This window comes from Mirounga angustirostris, unplaced genomic scaffold (assembly GCF_029215605.1).
Source record: "Mirounga angustirostris isolate CCGP_5_RB_7025 unplaced genomic scaffold, mMirAng1.0.hap1 SCAF_13, whole genome shotgun sequence".
Lineage (NCBI taxonomy): Eukaryota > Metazoa > Chordata > Mammalia > Carnivora > Phocidae > Mirounga > Mirounga angustirostris.
In genome coordinates, this window is record NW_026991721.1 from 12,422,728 (window position 1) to 12,435,354 (window position 12,627).

General features: G+C 52.4%; 1 protein-coding gene across 2 annotated transcripts; it reads left to right on the forward strand.

Moving 5' to 3' along the window:
- The first annotated feature begins 288 nt into the window (after window positions 1–288).
- On the forward strand, window positions 289–12,364 carry UBE2L6 (ubiquitin conjugating enzyme E2 L6). 2 transcript variants are annotated; one of them, XM_064576406.1, is made up of 5 exons: window positions 330–413; window positions 3,215–3,314; window positions 4,169–4,264; window positions 9,612–9,798; window positions 12,090–12,364. In XM_064576406.1, the coding sequence occupies exons 2-5, from the start codon at window positions 3,300–3,302 to the stop codon at window positions 12,251–12,253; spliced, it is 462 nt and encodes a 153-aa protein (XP_064432476.1). In that variant the 5' UTR covers window positions 330–413; window positions 3,215–3,299; the 3' UTR covers window positions 12,254–12,364. The 2 variants fall into 2 exon arrangements, with proteins under 2 accessions (XP_045749582.1, XP_064432476.1); XM_045893626.2 differs by lacking the exon at window positions 3,215–3,314 and having other exon boundaries at window positions 289–413; window positions 11,667–12,364.
- The last annotated feature ends 263 nt before the right edge of the window (window positions 12,365–12,627 follow it).

The window sequence follows — 12,627 nt, forward strand, 5'->3', positions numbered from 1 at the left end:
GGGGCGGGGCTCCCGGGGGCGGGGCTCCCGGGGCGGGGCTCCCGGGGCGGGGCTCCCGGGGGCGGGGCGCACCGAGGGCGGGGCTCCCGGGGGCGGGGCGCACCGAGGGCGGGGCTCCCGGGGGCGGGGCGCACCGAGGGCGGGGCTCCCGGGGGCGGGGCGCACCGAGGGCGGGGCTCCCGGGGGCGGGGCGCACCGAGGGCGGGGCTCCCGGGGGCGGGGCGCACCGAGGGCGGGGCTCCCGGGGGCGGGGCGCACCGAGGGCGGGGCTCCCGGGGGCGGGGCGCACCGAGGGCGGGGCTCCCGGGGGCGGGGCGCACCGAGGGGGCGCGCCGGAGCTCAGTAGTGCTGGAGAGCGCGGAACCCGCCCCACGCTTGGTCCCGAGATGACTGCCCGCAAGCGGGTGGCGAAGGTAACGGCGGTCGGAGACCCCTTTCTCACGGCTCCCCTTGCCTCCCTTGCCCTGCCCCCTGCATCCCTCTCCTGGCTCTTGCAGCGCGGTGATTTGTCGCTGTCACCGCCGCCCCGTCCGGAGGAGGAGTGGGTCTGCGAGAGGGGCGGGAGCTGGAGCTGGAGGAAGCCTGGGGGGTTTCGAGCGGGGCTGTCGCTGCCTCCCTGGGCTGTTGCTGGGGATGGGATGAGCCGGCTCTCCTTGAGCCGAACTGGTTTCGGTTTCTTTTCTCCTGCCAGAAACTTGTGGTAACAATTGCGTGCGTCTCACGGAGGTGCTGGAAAGGTTCCAGGAGCCAGGCGCTCTGCTGGGGCGGGGGGCGGGGTGTGTGTGTGTGTGTGTGTGTGTGTGTTAGGAACAGAGGTAATGAGAACAAGGTCTTTGCCTTGGAGTAGCTCCTGCCCCGCCCCGAAATTGGGTACCTACATTTCTAGAGTCCCGAAGAGTATGGCGTGTTGAGTAGGAGCCAAGAACAAAGTTCCCTGGGTATTCTCGGGAGGAAAAGATGCCAAGGAGGAGCTGGAAGGCGTCCTGGAGTAGGTGGCGCGCACTCATTCCTTCTACAAATGTTGTCGAAAGCCTGTTATGTGCTGGCTCCTGTTCTAGGAAGCAGGGAGGCAGAGATGAGCACAAATCTTGCCCCCCCTCCACCCCCTTGAGCTTTCTTTCCAATCAGTGACACAATTTGAAGATTTATTTATTTTTATTTGAGAGAGAGAATCCCAAGCCGACTCCACGCTGAGCACGGAGCCTGAGCTGGGGCGCGATCCCACGACCCTGAGATCGTGACCCCAGCAAGTGGAAATCAAGAGTCCACGCTTAACCGACTGAGCCACCCAGATGCCCCTCCAGTCAGGAACACAATTTGAAATGAGGTCTGGGAGGATGGGGAGGGGGCAAATTCCCCAGGAGGTGGGAAAACCCAGGGTGTTTGAAGGACTGGGGTGTAGCCCAGAGGTGGGCATAGGTGGGGAAGGAAGAGCACTCATGGTGAAATGGGTCTGACATGCCCCAGACTTTGACTCTCTCGGAAGCGCCCCTCCAGTGTGTAGAGTGGGGGTGAGCTTAAGGGGGTGAGGAGGGCTGCCGGCTCCCCTCCACCTTTGCGAGATAGAGGGTCTCAGATTGGGGCATAGAGCTGGCTCGGCCCAGAAGAACCGAAATCTGGAGCTTAGCAACAAAATGGGGCAGAAGGTCCTTCTAGCCAAGCGGGGAAGAGCTAGGAGCCAGTATTTATCACACTGGCACCACGAAATGCCAGGCCACTTACTTCTAGTTTGTAAAATTCCCACAGCAACTCTGTGAGATAAGTCTTACACCCCCATTTTACAGATGAGGACGTTGAGGCTCAGAGAGAATAACTAGGTTGTCTAGGGTCACCCAGTAGGGAGTGATGGGGCTGGAATTGGAGCCCTGGTTGGTGGGGCTGCAACTCGCAGGCTTGTCCCGTAGCCTCTTTACTTTCATTTTCTTTTCCTCTGAGTCCGGTGACTTCCTCACCGGCCTCAGGAAAGAGCCGTGTGTCCTAGCTTGTGTTTCGATATCGTCAGGCTTGCAGAATCTTTTGGGAGAGCTCTTCTACAACAGAAAAGTCTAAGCAATCCCAGTTATAGTAAAGTTGGGAAAATGTCCTCTCTAGAGTTCTGTTTGACTTAGGGCTTCATTCTTGCCAACGAGTCGTAGATGATACTGCAGCTAGGACTCTTGGGAGCAGATGCTTCTACTTTTGGAATGAAAAATAATTGAGGGTTTGTAGACTCTGGGCAGAAGGCACGAGAAGCAGTTTGTGGGTATGAACAGAGACAGAGTACGAGCTGAGATAGAGGCGATGGGGCCAGGGTTGTGTTTATATGTTGGGGGTGCAGAGAAAGTTCATGTGGTCCACAGTCTGAAAAGCCCCTCCCGTACTGTGGACTGGGTTTGAGCTTTCTGTCTGCCTTTGTTTATACCACGGTTTTTCAACCTTGTCACTGTTGACACCTGAGGCTGGATAATTCTTTGTAGGATGTCTATCAGCATCCCTGGCCTCTGCCCACTAGATTCTGATAGCACTTCCCCAATTTATGACAACCCGAAATGGTACTAGGCATTGCCCAAGGTCCACTGGGGGGTGCGGTCAAATTGCCTCTGGTTGAAAACCAATGGTTTATACCCATTTGGTGTTCCAGAGGAATATGACTTGCCCTCGAATGTCTTTATATTTGTTACTGTTGTTGTTTGGTTTTCCAAAGAAAAGATCTGTTGTCCTACAGGATGGACCCCCAAAGGGAAGAGGGGTTCCTTGGTCAGATATGTTTGAGAAGTACTGCATGCTGTGGGCTCACATCTTGGAGATTCACAATACACTTTAGCTTTATGTTTTCCAATGTGCTTGATCACGGAACCCTTTTCCATCAATAACTAGTAAGCCTCCGTGGGGCACACTGTACATATTTGGTCTCACTGGGCCCTCTGCCTTGGTGCCTCTCCCCTTCTCTGCATGGCGGACTCCTGTTTACTCTGCATGGCCTGGCTCAGTGCTCCCCTGTCCTCTTCCCCAGTGTGTATCCGCACACCTTCACATAGTCATATTCACCTTTCTGCCATTACTCCAGGGAAGGTCTTGAGGGCTGGGCCCTTCTCACTCAAGCCGTCAATAGAAGATGCTCTGTAATGGGCTGGAGGGAGAATGAAGTGATGTCCCGGTCACTGGGCTACATCTGGGGGCAGGGGTGGGCATGTGAGTCACTCCTTGTCCCCTTGTTTCTCTGCTTGGTGTGTAGCGTTCTCCTCTGCTGCAGTCTGCCTGAACCATCTCCCTCTCCCAGCCCTGGCCTGGAGGAGTCTCTCTTTGCTGCCCCCTCTGCCATGAGCACTGGACGGGTCTGTCTTCATGCTGGACATGCAGTGGGTGCCGTGGGAAGAAGGGAGGGAGGACGAGAATTAGGACCTTGGGTCTCTCCAGGAAGAGAGCAAAAGGACAGAGGTGTCGTGTAGTATCGTGGCTTTAGGAGGAAAGGCTCCAAAGAGAGTAATAATGTCTGGAAACAAGGATCTTCATCTTCCCTCCCCAACTAGTACCTACAGAGCTTGGTACTTGGTACTTGGCGCATAAGTCACTTAAAACACTCAGCACTGTGCCTGACACATTCTTTTTTTTTTTTTTTTTTTTAAGATTTATCTATTGGGGCGCCTGGGTGGCTCAGTCAGTTAAGCGTCTGCCTTCAGCTTAGGTCGTGATCCAAGGGTCCTGGGATGGAGCCCCACATCGGGCTTCTTGCTCAGTGGAGAGCTTGCTTCTCCCTCTCCCTCTGCCACTCCCCCTACTTGAGCTCTCTCATACTCTCTCTCTGTCAAATAAATAAACCTTTTTTTTTTTTTAAAGATTTTATTTATTTATTTGAGAGAGAGTGTGTGTGCAAGCAGGGGGAGGGCCAGAGGGAGAGAAGCAGACTCCCTGCTGAGTGGGAAGCTGGTTGCAGGGCTCAGTCTCACGACCCTGACTGAGATCGTGACCTGAGCCGAAATCGAGAGTCAGACGCTTAACCAACTGAGCCGCCCAGGCGCCCCTGTGCCTGGCACATTCTAAGTGCTCAGTAAATGAGGGCTCTGAGTTGGCCAGCATCTGTCCCTAGGGGTTCCTTTTTGGGACCTGGGACAGCTTGCTGCTGAGACAGGCGGATAGGCAGCTGAAGTAGGGGAGGCTAGCCCCCTGCCCACCGCTGTGCCTCCTGCAGGAGCTGGAGGATCTTCAGGAGAAGCTTCCCCCGTACCTGCGGAACCTGTCCAGTGATGATGCGGACGTCCTGGTGTGGCATGTGCTCCTTCTGCCCGTGAGTGTCCCTGGGGACCATGGCCTTCCATTGGGGTGTCTGGCCAGGGCCATGAGCAGGGAGGCTGAGGACTGAGCCAGAGTTTCCCCTGCCTTAGAGTCCTTTTCTGACTGGAGGTCAGTCACTGGTAGAGGTCTCAGCATTGACTGCTTCTGAGGTCTCAGCAGGCTGATGAAGGGGCTAAAAAAGACTCCTGGATTTCGTAGGAGATTCTCTCCTCAAGCCAGTGGTCACCAAGCCCACCACAGGAGCGTCAGCAGACAAACGGCCCCAAAAGAAGAAAACAGATCTCCTGGACCTTTGTCACGGGGTAGGGGTAAACTTCCTGTTTTTCGCAGTTGGCGGAATTTGCCCTCCCCAACCTAAAATGTATTTTGTTTTCTTTTAAAGATCATATTTCAGACAACTATTTTTTTTTTTTTACTTCAGTATAGTTCACACAGAGTGACATATGAGTTTCGGGTGTACAGTATAGTGATCAGACAACTACTGGTACGTAGGACAATCTGAATAACTCATCTCTACTATTCCGATTTTTCTCAATTTATTAAATGTCTCTCAGTAAACTCTCCCCCTGAAAACAGTATTCTAGAGGACCTGTCTGAGTGCAAGATTTCTATTTTATCATTAATAGACTGCCGATATTTTCTTTTTTTTTTTAAAGATTTTATTTATTTATTTGCGATAGAGAGAATGAGAGACAGAGAGCACGAGAGGGAGGGGGATCAGAGGGAGAAGCAGACTCCCCACTGAGCAGGGAGCCCGATGCGGGGCTCCATCCCAGGACTCCAGGATCCTGACCTGAGCCGAAGGCAGTCGCTCAACCAACTGAGCCACCCAGGCGCCCCAATAGACTGACGATATTTTCTATGGGAAGTCATCTACACACCTTTAGTTACATGGACATAAAAATTAAAACAGTGAAACTTTATGTTAGTTCTTTGGAATATCAAGAGAACAATTCATAGGATTTGGACTTTTTTATTATTTTTTTTAATTTTTAAAAAATTTTTTTTTTTAAAGATTTTATTTATTTATTTGAGAGAGGGAATGAGGGACAGACAGCAGGAGAGGGAGGAGGGTCAGAGGGAGAAGCAGACTCCCTGCCGAGCAGGGAGCCCGATGCGGGACTCGATCCTGGGACTCCAGGATCATGACCTGAGCTGAAGGCAGTCGCTTAACCAACTGAGCCACCCAGGCGCCCTGGACTTTTTTTATTTTTAAGATTTTATTTATTTATTTGTCACAGAGAGAGAGAGAGCACAAGCAGGGGGAGTGGCAGGCAGAGGGAGAAGCAAGCTCCCCACTGAGCAAGGAGCCCAATGCGGGACTCGATCCCAGGACCCTGAGATCATGACCTGAGCTGAAGGCAGACGTCTGTCAAGTCCCGTGGGCTGTTGGGTTGAAGCAATCCATTTACCTGGTTTGGAGTGAGGACACCTGCTCTGGGCCTCAGGTACCAGAGGATGAAGGTGCTAGAAGGTGCTCCAGGGACGACGGATTAGATCCCCAAGGAGGCTAGCTCTGAGGTGGATGAGAGTGCAGGTGGAGGAGCAGGTCAGAGGAAGAAGGTGGATGACAGGGAAACCTAGGGAAGGTCACATTTCAGAGGATACTGTGAAATGAGAGGACCCTAATGGTTGGCAAGACCAAGGTGGCTGGTCTTCTGGTCTAAGCACAATTCCAGTGTGTGGAGGGGCATCCCCTGCCCCACCACCAAGCAATTCTCAGGACACCAGCTGGGTGTCCTACTCTTTAACTCACTTCTGACATGATCTACCTGGAGATAGCATCAGATCCCACAGATTAAGGGCTCTGTCCCACAAGACTGTCCCCCTTGCACACACGCCCCTGCCTCCCCTCAGATGTCAGTCTCGAGTCCAGGCTGCTTCTGACCCGAATGGTTATAAATCAGAGGTTCCATGACCCCTTCCTCGGGTTCAATTACTTTGCTAGAGTGGCTCACAGAATGCAGAAACATTGTCCTTACTAGATGACCAGTTTATGATGAAAGGTTATAACGCAGAACAGCCAGATGGAAGAGATGCACAGGGAAGGCATGGGGGAAGGGCACGGGGCTTCCCACCTGCTTTTGGCACACTACTCTCCCCAAATCTCCACGTGTTCACCAGCCCAGAAGCTCTCTGAACCGTGCCCTTTTGGGTTTCTATGGAGGCTTTATTCCGTAAACACGATCGATTAAATCATCGACCCTTGGTGATTGAACTGGAGCCCTTCTCCCCTCCAACCCTTTAACCCCAGGGTTGGCTCCCCTGCCTACAGTCCCCATCCTTACAGTGCTTCCAAAAGCTACTTCATTAACATAACAAAAGACATGTGGGTCACTCTCAACACTTGGGAAATTCCAAGGGTTTTTGAGAGCTGTGAGCCAGGCACTGTGGACAAAGACCAGATATATATGATAAATATATCTGAATGACCAAATATCTATTTCTTATAAATCACAATAGCACAGTAGGTGTGCCCCCAGGAACTAGCCAGAGACCTTCCAGCCATACATGGGTGCTGAACAAGCATGCTAGGTGGGAAGGGTCTGGGATTGGGGGATCAAGGGTTGTTGTAGGACAGCCAGCTAAGGGGTCCCAAAGGTGCCTGGTGAAGCCATAAAGGAGGCATGGTTGGCAGGCAGGGGAAGAACCCAGGAAGGTCTGTGGGACGAGCCGACGGATTGCCCCTCAAAAGCTCAGTCTCAGGGGCGCCTGGGTGGCTCAGTCGTTAAGTGTCTGCCTTCAGCTCAGGTCATGATCCCAGGGTCCTGGGATCGAGCCCCGCATCGGGCTCCCTGCTTGGCAGGAAGCCTGCTTCTCCCTCTCCCACTCCCCCTGCTTGTGTTCCCTCTCTGGCTGTGTCTCTTTGTCAAATAAATAAATAAAATCTAAAAAAAAAAAAAAAAAAAAGCTCAGTCTCAATATACACGCTCACCAAGGTGGCCCCACTTGTCACCTTGTAAAAAAGCTGACAGCGGGATGAGCCTTTGAAAGCTCATAGTAAGAGTTCCATTCACTGAGAACCCCCTGTGGCCAGAGCCCTGTTTCCAGGACATTGCATGAGCATCATACTGAAATCCTCTCAACCACCCCACCGGGAAGACTGACATCTTTCTACAGTTGAGGAAACGGAGGCTGAGGGGGTTAGGTGACTTGTCACGCAGAAGGTCACACAGGAGAAGGTGGCAGAGCTGGAAGACTAGCCGAGTGCTTTTTTTTTTTTTTTAAGATTTTATTTATTTATTTTCTAAATAAATAAATAAACCCAGAACTCAGAAGGAAATAGGGCTTTCTCAGCTGACCCCAATACGAAGCTGTCGGGTGGTCCAACTTCTTTTTTTTTTTTAAGATTTTTTATTTATTTATATGACAGAGAGAGACAGAACAGGAACACAAGCAGGGGGAGTGGGAGAGGGAGAAGCAGGCTTCCCGCTGAGCAGAGAGCCCGATGTGGGGCTCGATCCCAGGACCCTGGGATCATGACCTGAGCCGAAGGCAGACGCTTAACGACTGAGCCACCCAGGCGCCCTGGGTGGTCCAACTTCTTCATGTTACAGATAGCAAACAGATTTCTGGAGGAGCTCCAAGCCACGCCCTAGGCTTGGGGCAGAGCTGGGGCTGGTTCCCAGGCCCCCCCCCCCCACTCCAAGGCTCCGCAGCCTCCTTCCTCTGTTAGGACCCGGGAAGCCCCGCCTGCACCCCCGCAGACAGGACACACGGACATTCTCCCATCCCTTCCATGAGGCCTCACCCTTGACCCTGTCTCTACTTCACAGGCCCCGGGCTCTTATTATCAAAAATGGGAACACTGAGACATTTTCCTTCTCTGCCCTGTATCACCCCTTCTACCTCTGACACACCCAGGACCACCATGGCTCCCATTTTGTCCTCCGCTAACCAAGAGGAGCTCTCGTACAACCTTGACTCTGGGCTTACGCCCATATGTCGTCCTGCTTGTCTTTGTCCTGTCTTCTTGGTAACAAAGTTTCTGAAAGGATCTGGACTTTGGAACCAGCCGGAAGCCCCTGTGCTCTGTGCTGGGGTCACCTGAGTTCCAGGGCTCCCTGCTTATAGGAGCTTAGACTAGTGCTCACGTGTGGAGACGTAGAGTTGATGGCACTGGGTTCCCACCTGGCACTCCACTGTGACCCTGGGCAAGTTATAGACATTGAACTTGAGTTTCCTTATCATAAAATAGATGCTAATAGTGGTGAATTCTCATAATCCTTCCTGTAGTAGCTGACAACAAAGGTAGTGCTTTCCAGGTGCTAGGCCCTGTTCTAAGCCCTTAAGGTAAGTGAACTCATTTAGTCCTCACATAAGGTCTGGGAAGAAGTCTATTAGCAGGGGCGCCTGGGTGGCTCAGTCGTTAAGCGTCTGCCTTCGGCTCAGGTCATGATCCCGGGGTCCTGGGATCGAGTCCCGCGTTGGGCTTCCCCGCTCAGTGGGGAGTCTGCTTCTCCGTCTCCCTCTGCCTCTCTCCCTGCTCATGCTCTCTATCTCTGTGTCTCAAATGAATAAATAAAATCTTTTAAAAAATAAAATAAGACATTTTTTCTATCATGGTAAAGTATACAGTAACAATATTTACCATTCTAACTCTTTTTTTTCTTTTTAAAGATTTTATTTATTCATTTGAGAGGGAAGTCGTGGGGAGGGAGATGGACAAGCAGACTCCATGCAGAGCTCGGAGCCCGACACGGGGCTCGATCCCAGGGCCCCGAGATCATGACCTGAGCCAAAACCAAGAGTCGGACCCTTCACCGACTGAGCCACTCCAGCGCCCCCCTTCTTTTTCTTTCCTTTTTACTGTATCTATGTGAGAAGATGGATGTTAACTGAACCCACTGTGCTCATCATTTTACCATGTACATATATCAAACCGTTACGCTGTACACCTTAAACTTACGCAGTGATGCCTTTCAATTATTTTTCAATAAAACTGGAAAAAAGCTAATTATCAAAAAGAAAAAAAAAACCCACAAAAAAAGCAGAGATAGTCCTTAGAGCTCATCTAATCAAACTTGCCGCAGTCTTCGATGAGGAAACGGGCCCTAAGGTGAGAGGCAGCTGGTCCACAGTCAGTTATACGGCCTGAGCCAGGACCTGACGTTGGTGTCTCCCAGGCCAGGGTTCTTCTGTGACTCTACTCTTCCACGAATCCAGGTGGCGCGGTCACCAAGTCAGTGCAGGTGCCACCTGGGAGTGTGGCAGAGAGGATGCCTGGGAGCCTGGGGTGGGGCGGAGGGGGGGGGAGCCAGACCGAGGTCCTAGGAGGAAACCAATCTTTTCAAAGCAGACCTGTCTTGGAACAGAGCTTGACTCCTTCTCTTGCACAGGAGGAACCACCCTACAACCTCAAGGCCTTCCACCTGCGCATCAACTTCCCCGAGAACTATCCGTTCAAGCCCCCTACAGTGACATTCACCACCAGGATCTACCACCCCAACGTGGGCCACAATGGAAGCGTTTGCCTGCCCATCATCAGCCGTGAGAACTGGAAGCCTCACACCAAGACCTGCCAAGGTGGGACTGGGCCTCGCTTAACAGGAGGGACTGATCCTGGGTGCGGGCTTATGGGACTGATTTTGAGTCAGAAAAGCCCAAAAGAGAGGAGATGAAAATTGTAGGTCTCAGCTGAGCCTGTCTTTGTTTTGTTTTGTTTTTAAGATTTATTTATTTATTTATCTGAGAGAGCGAGAATGAGAGAGAGAGAGTACATGAAAGGGGGGAGGGTCAGAGGGAGAAGCAGGCTCCCCGCTGAGCAGGGAGCCCCATGTGGGACTTGATCCCGGGACTCCAGGATCATGACCTGAGCCGAAGGCAGTCGCTTAACCAACGGAGCCACCCAGGCGCCCCTGAGCCTGTCTTTGGATAGAAGGGATGCATCCTGAGATGCTGGACTGGCTGACCTGGTCCTGCCCCTGCTCTTCTACCTGGACAGGTGCGACAGAGCAGCGTGGCTGTGGGTCATGGGAGAGGGAAGCCGCGGGCTGTGAAGGGAAGGGCTCTGCTGCTCTGCCTGCAGACCTTGGTGAGGTCTGTTCCTTCCCAGGCTCAGTGCCTGAAATGACAGTTGAGGAGACTGGCCCAGTGACAGCAGTATACCCCGATGAAGCACTCTGAGCACTGTGCTAGGAGCTTCACACGCCGACTGCATCTGATCCCAGCAGCCCCATGCGTGGTGCTGTCATTGCCTCTCGAGTCGATGAGGACCCCGGGGCACATGACAGCTAAAGCACTTGCCTACGGTCACATAGCAAGTGGCCGAGCGGGGCTTTCAAAGCCAGGCTTGGCTGACTCTAGAACAGTGCTACCCAGCAGAACGTTCTGTAGTGATAGAATGTTCCACAGCTGCACGGTCCAGTTCCTAATCAGTAGCCACAGGTGGCTACTGAGCACCTGAAATGTGGCTAATGTGATGGAGGAACTGAATTCCTCATTGCGTTAATTTTAATTCATTTCAATGTGGATATATACATGTGGCTAGTGGCTACCTTGTATATCGGGCAGTGCGTTTCTAGAGCCCGTGAGTGTGCTCTGTGTGCAGTCTGTCCTGCTTCTGGACCGGCTCAGGAGTTCTTTTTTTTTAAAATTAATTAATTATTTTTTAAGAGAGAGAGAGAGTGTGTGTGTTTGCACGAGTGGGGGTGAGCGAGGGGTGAGGGAGAGGGAGAGAATCTCAAGCAAACTCCCCACTGCACGAGGAGCCTGATGCAGGCCTCAATCTCATGACCCTGAGTTCATGACCTGAGAGCAGAAGCTGAGCTGAAATCAAGAGTCAGAGGCTTCACCGACCGAGCCACCCAGGCACCCCAACCAGCTCAGGAGTTCTTAGCCTTTGGAAGCAAGGATCCCCAGGGGGACAGGAGGAGTGGTCCAGGGGGACTGTGGAGCACTCTTAATGTCGACCCACATGTTTGTGTGTGTTCATACGTGCACGTGCCTCGAGCGATGGACCACTGCCTTCACGGGGTTCCCAGAGCCACGGGCAATAGTGGTTTCCAGTCTTTAGCCTCAGAACCCTTTTTCCCAAATAAAAGTTGATTTGGAGTCCTCATGTCAAGCAGAAAAACAGAGTGGTTCTTGTTGAAAAGGGAGTGGGACCCTGAAACCCCAGTTATCTCATCGACCCCCATGATGGGAAGCTTTTCTGAAGCATGGAACATAGTTTGAAAGCACTGGTGTAGCCAGTCACTTTGGGCATCATCAGTGAGGAACGAGGGGCATTTGACTTGGTCATAGAGTCATCCTCATCCTGAGAGATGGAACCTCCCTGGGAGTCCCCCGCGGAGTGAGTGTGGAATGCCGGGGCATCTGGGGGTGGGCTGCCATCGCCTCCTTCCCCGGGTTTTTCTCTCATCCTGCTGTCCTGATCTGGCCTCTCTCCCCAGTCTTGGAGGCCCTCAGCGTGCTGGTGAATAGACCGGACCCGGGGCAGCCGATTCGGTTGGAGCTCGCGGATCTGCTGACACACAATCCGGAGCTGTTCAACATAGAGGCCAGAGAGTTCACCCTCCAGTATGGAGCGGACCGACCCTCCTAACCATTCTCACCCATCCTCTACGTGATGGATGGACACGTGTCATGGACTGGGGGCTGGAGCCCCTCTCCTTTGTTCCATGTTTTCCTTCATAGATTGTTAGTCATTAGTCTGTGTGTGTGGTGTGTGGGCCCATTCCCAGGTTCACCTGGCCACAGGTGGGCTTTTCCCGCTCTCTTTCTCTGCCCCAGAGCCAGAGGAGTTCATGGCTGCACAGTTCTCCAGTGCCCTAGGGCCTGGAAATCCTGGTCTCACTAATTGCTCTGTCTTACAGTTACAGGTCACCTCCAGGCCGGCTGGCAGGAAATGAGCCCAGAAGGCAACCAGAATCCCCGCAGGGCCCAGGCATCAGGGGGCAGAGGGCACGTGGGGAGTATGCATGGGAGGCTAGGGCACTCAGAATCATATTTACAATTGAGCAATTTGTTTATTGAGTGACTGCAGTTGGCTAGACTGCTAATAGGTATTACATGTCTAGATTTAGGTGCTAAACCTTTCCTTTTCCACTGATAAATCACGAAATGAAGAATCTTCATCCTGAAAATCTGACTACATGGATTGTTTGTTTTTTTAATTTATTATTTATTTTAGAGAGATCGCGCACACGAGTAGGGAGAGGGGCAAAGAGAAAGGGAGAGAATCTCAAGCAGACACCCTGCTGAGCACAGAGCCTGACACACGGCTCCATCTCATGACCACGAGATCATGACCTGAGCTGAAACCAAGAGTCGGTCACTCAATCGAATGAGCCCCCCAGGTGCCCCTGACGACATGATTTTAAACTCTTTTTTTCCTTTTTCTAAAGATTTTAT

What these genes read in the sequence shown, in the direction of transcription:
- UBE2L6 (XM_045893626.2), top strand. Translation starts at nt 387, where the DNA reads ATGACTGCCCGCAAGCGGGTGGCGAAG. An exon ending in GGCATGTGCTCCTTCTGCCC is followed by an intron (nt 4,265 to 9,611) that starts GTGAGTGTCCCT and finishes TCTCTTGCACAG; the next exon opens with GAGGAACCACCCTACAACCT. An exon ending in TCACACCAAGACCTGCCAAG is followed by an intron (nt 9,799 to 11,666) that starts GTGGGACTGGGC and finishes CTCTCTCCCCAG; the next exon opens with TCTTGGAGGCCCTCAGCGTG.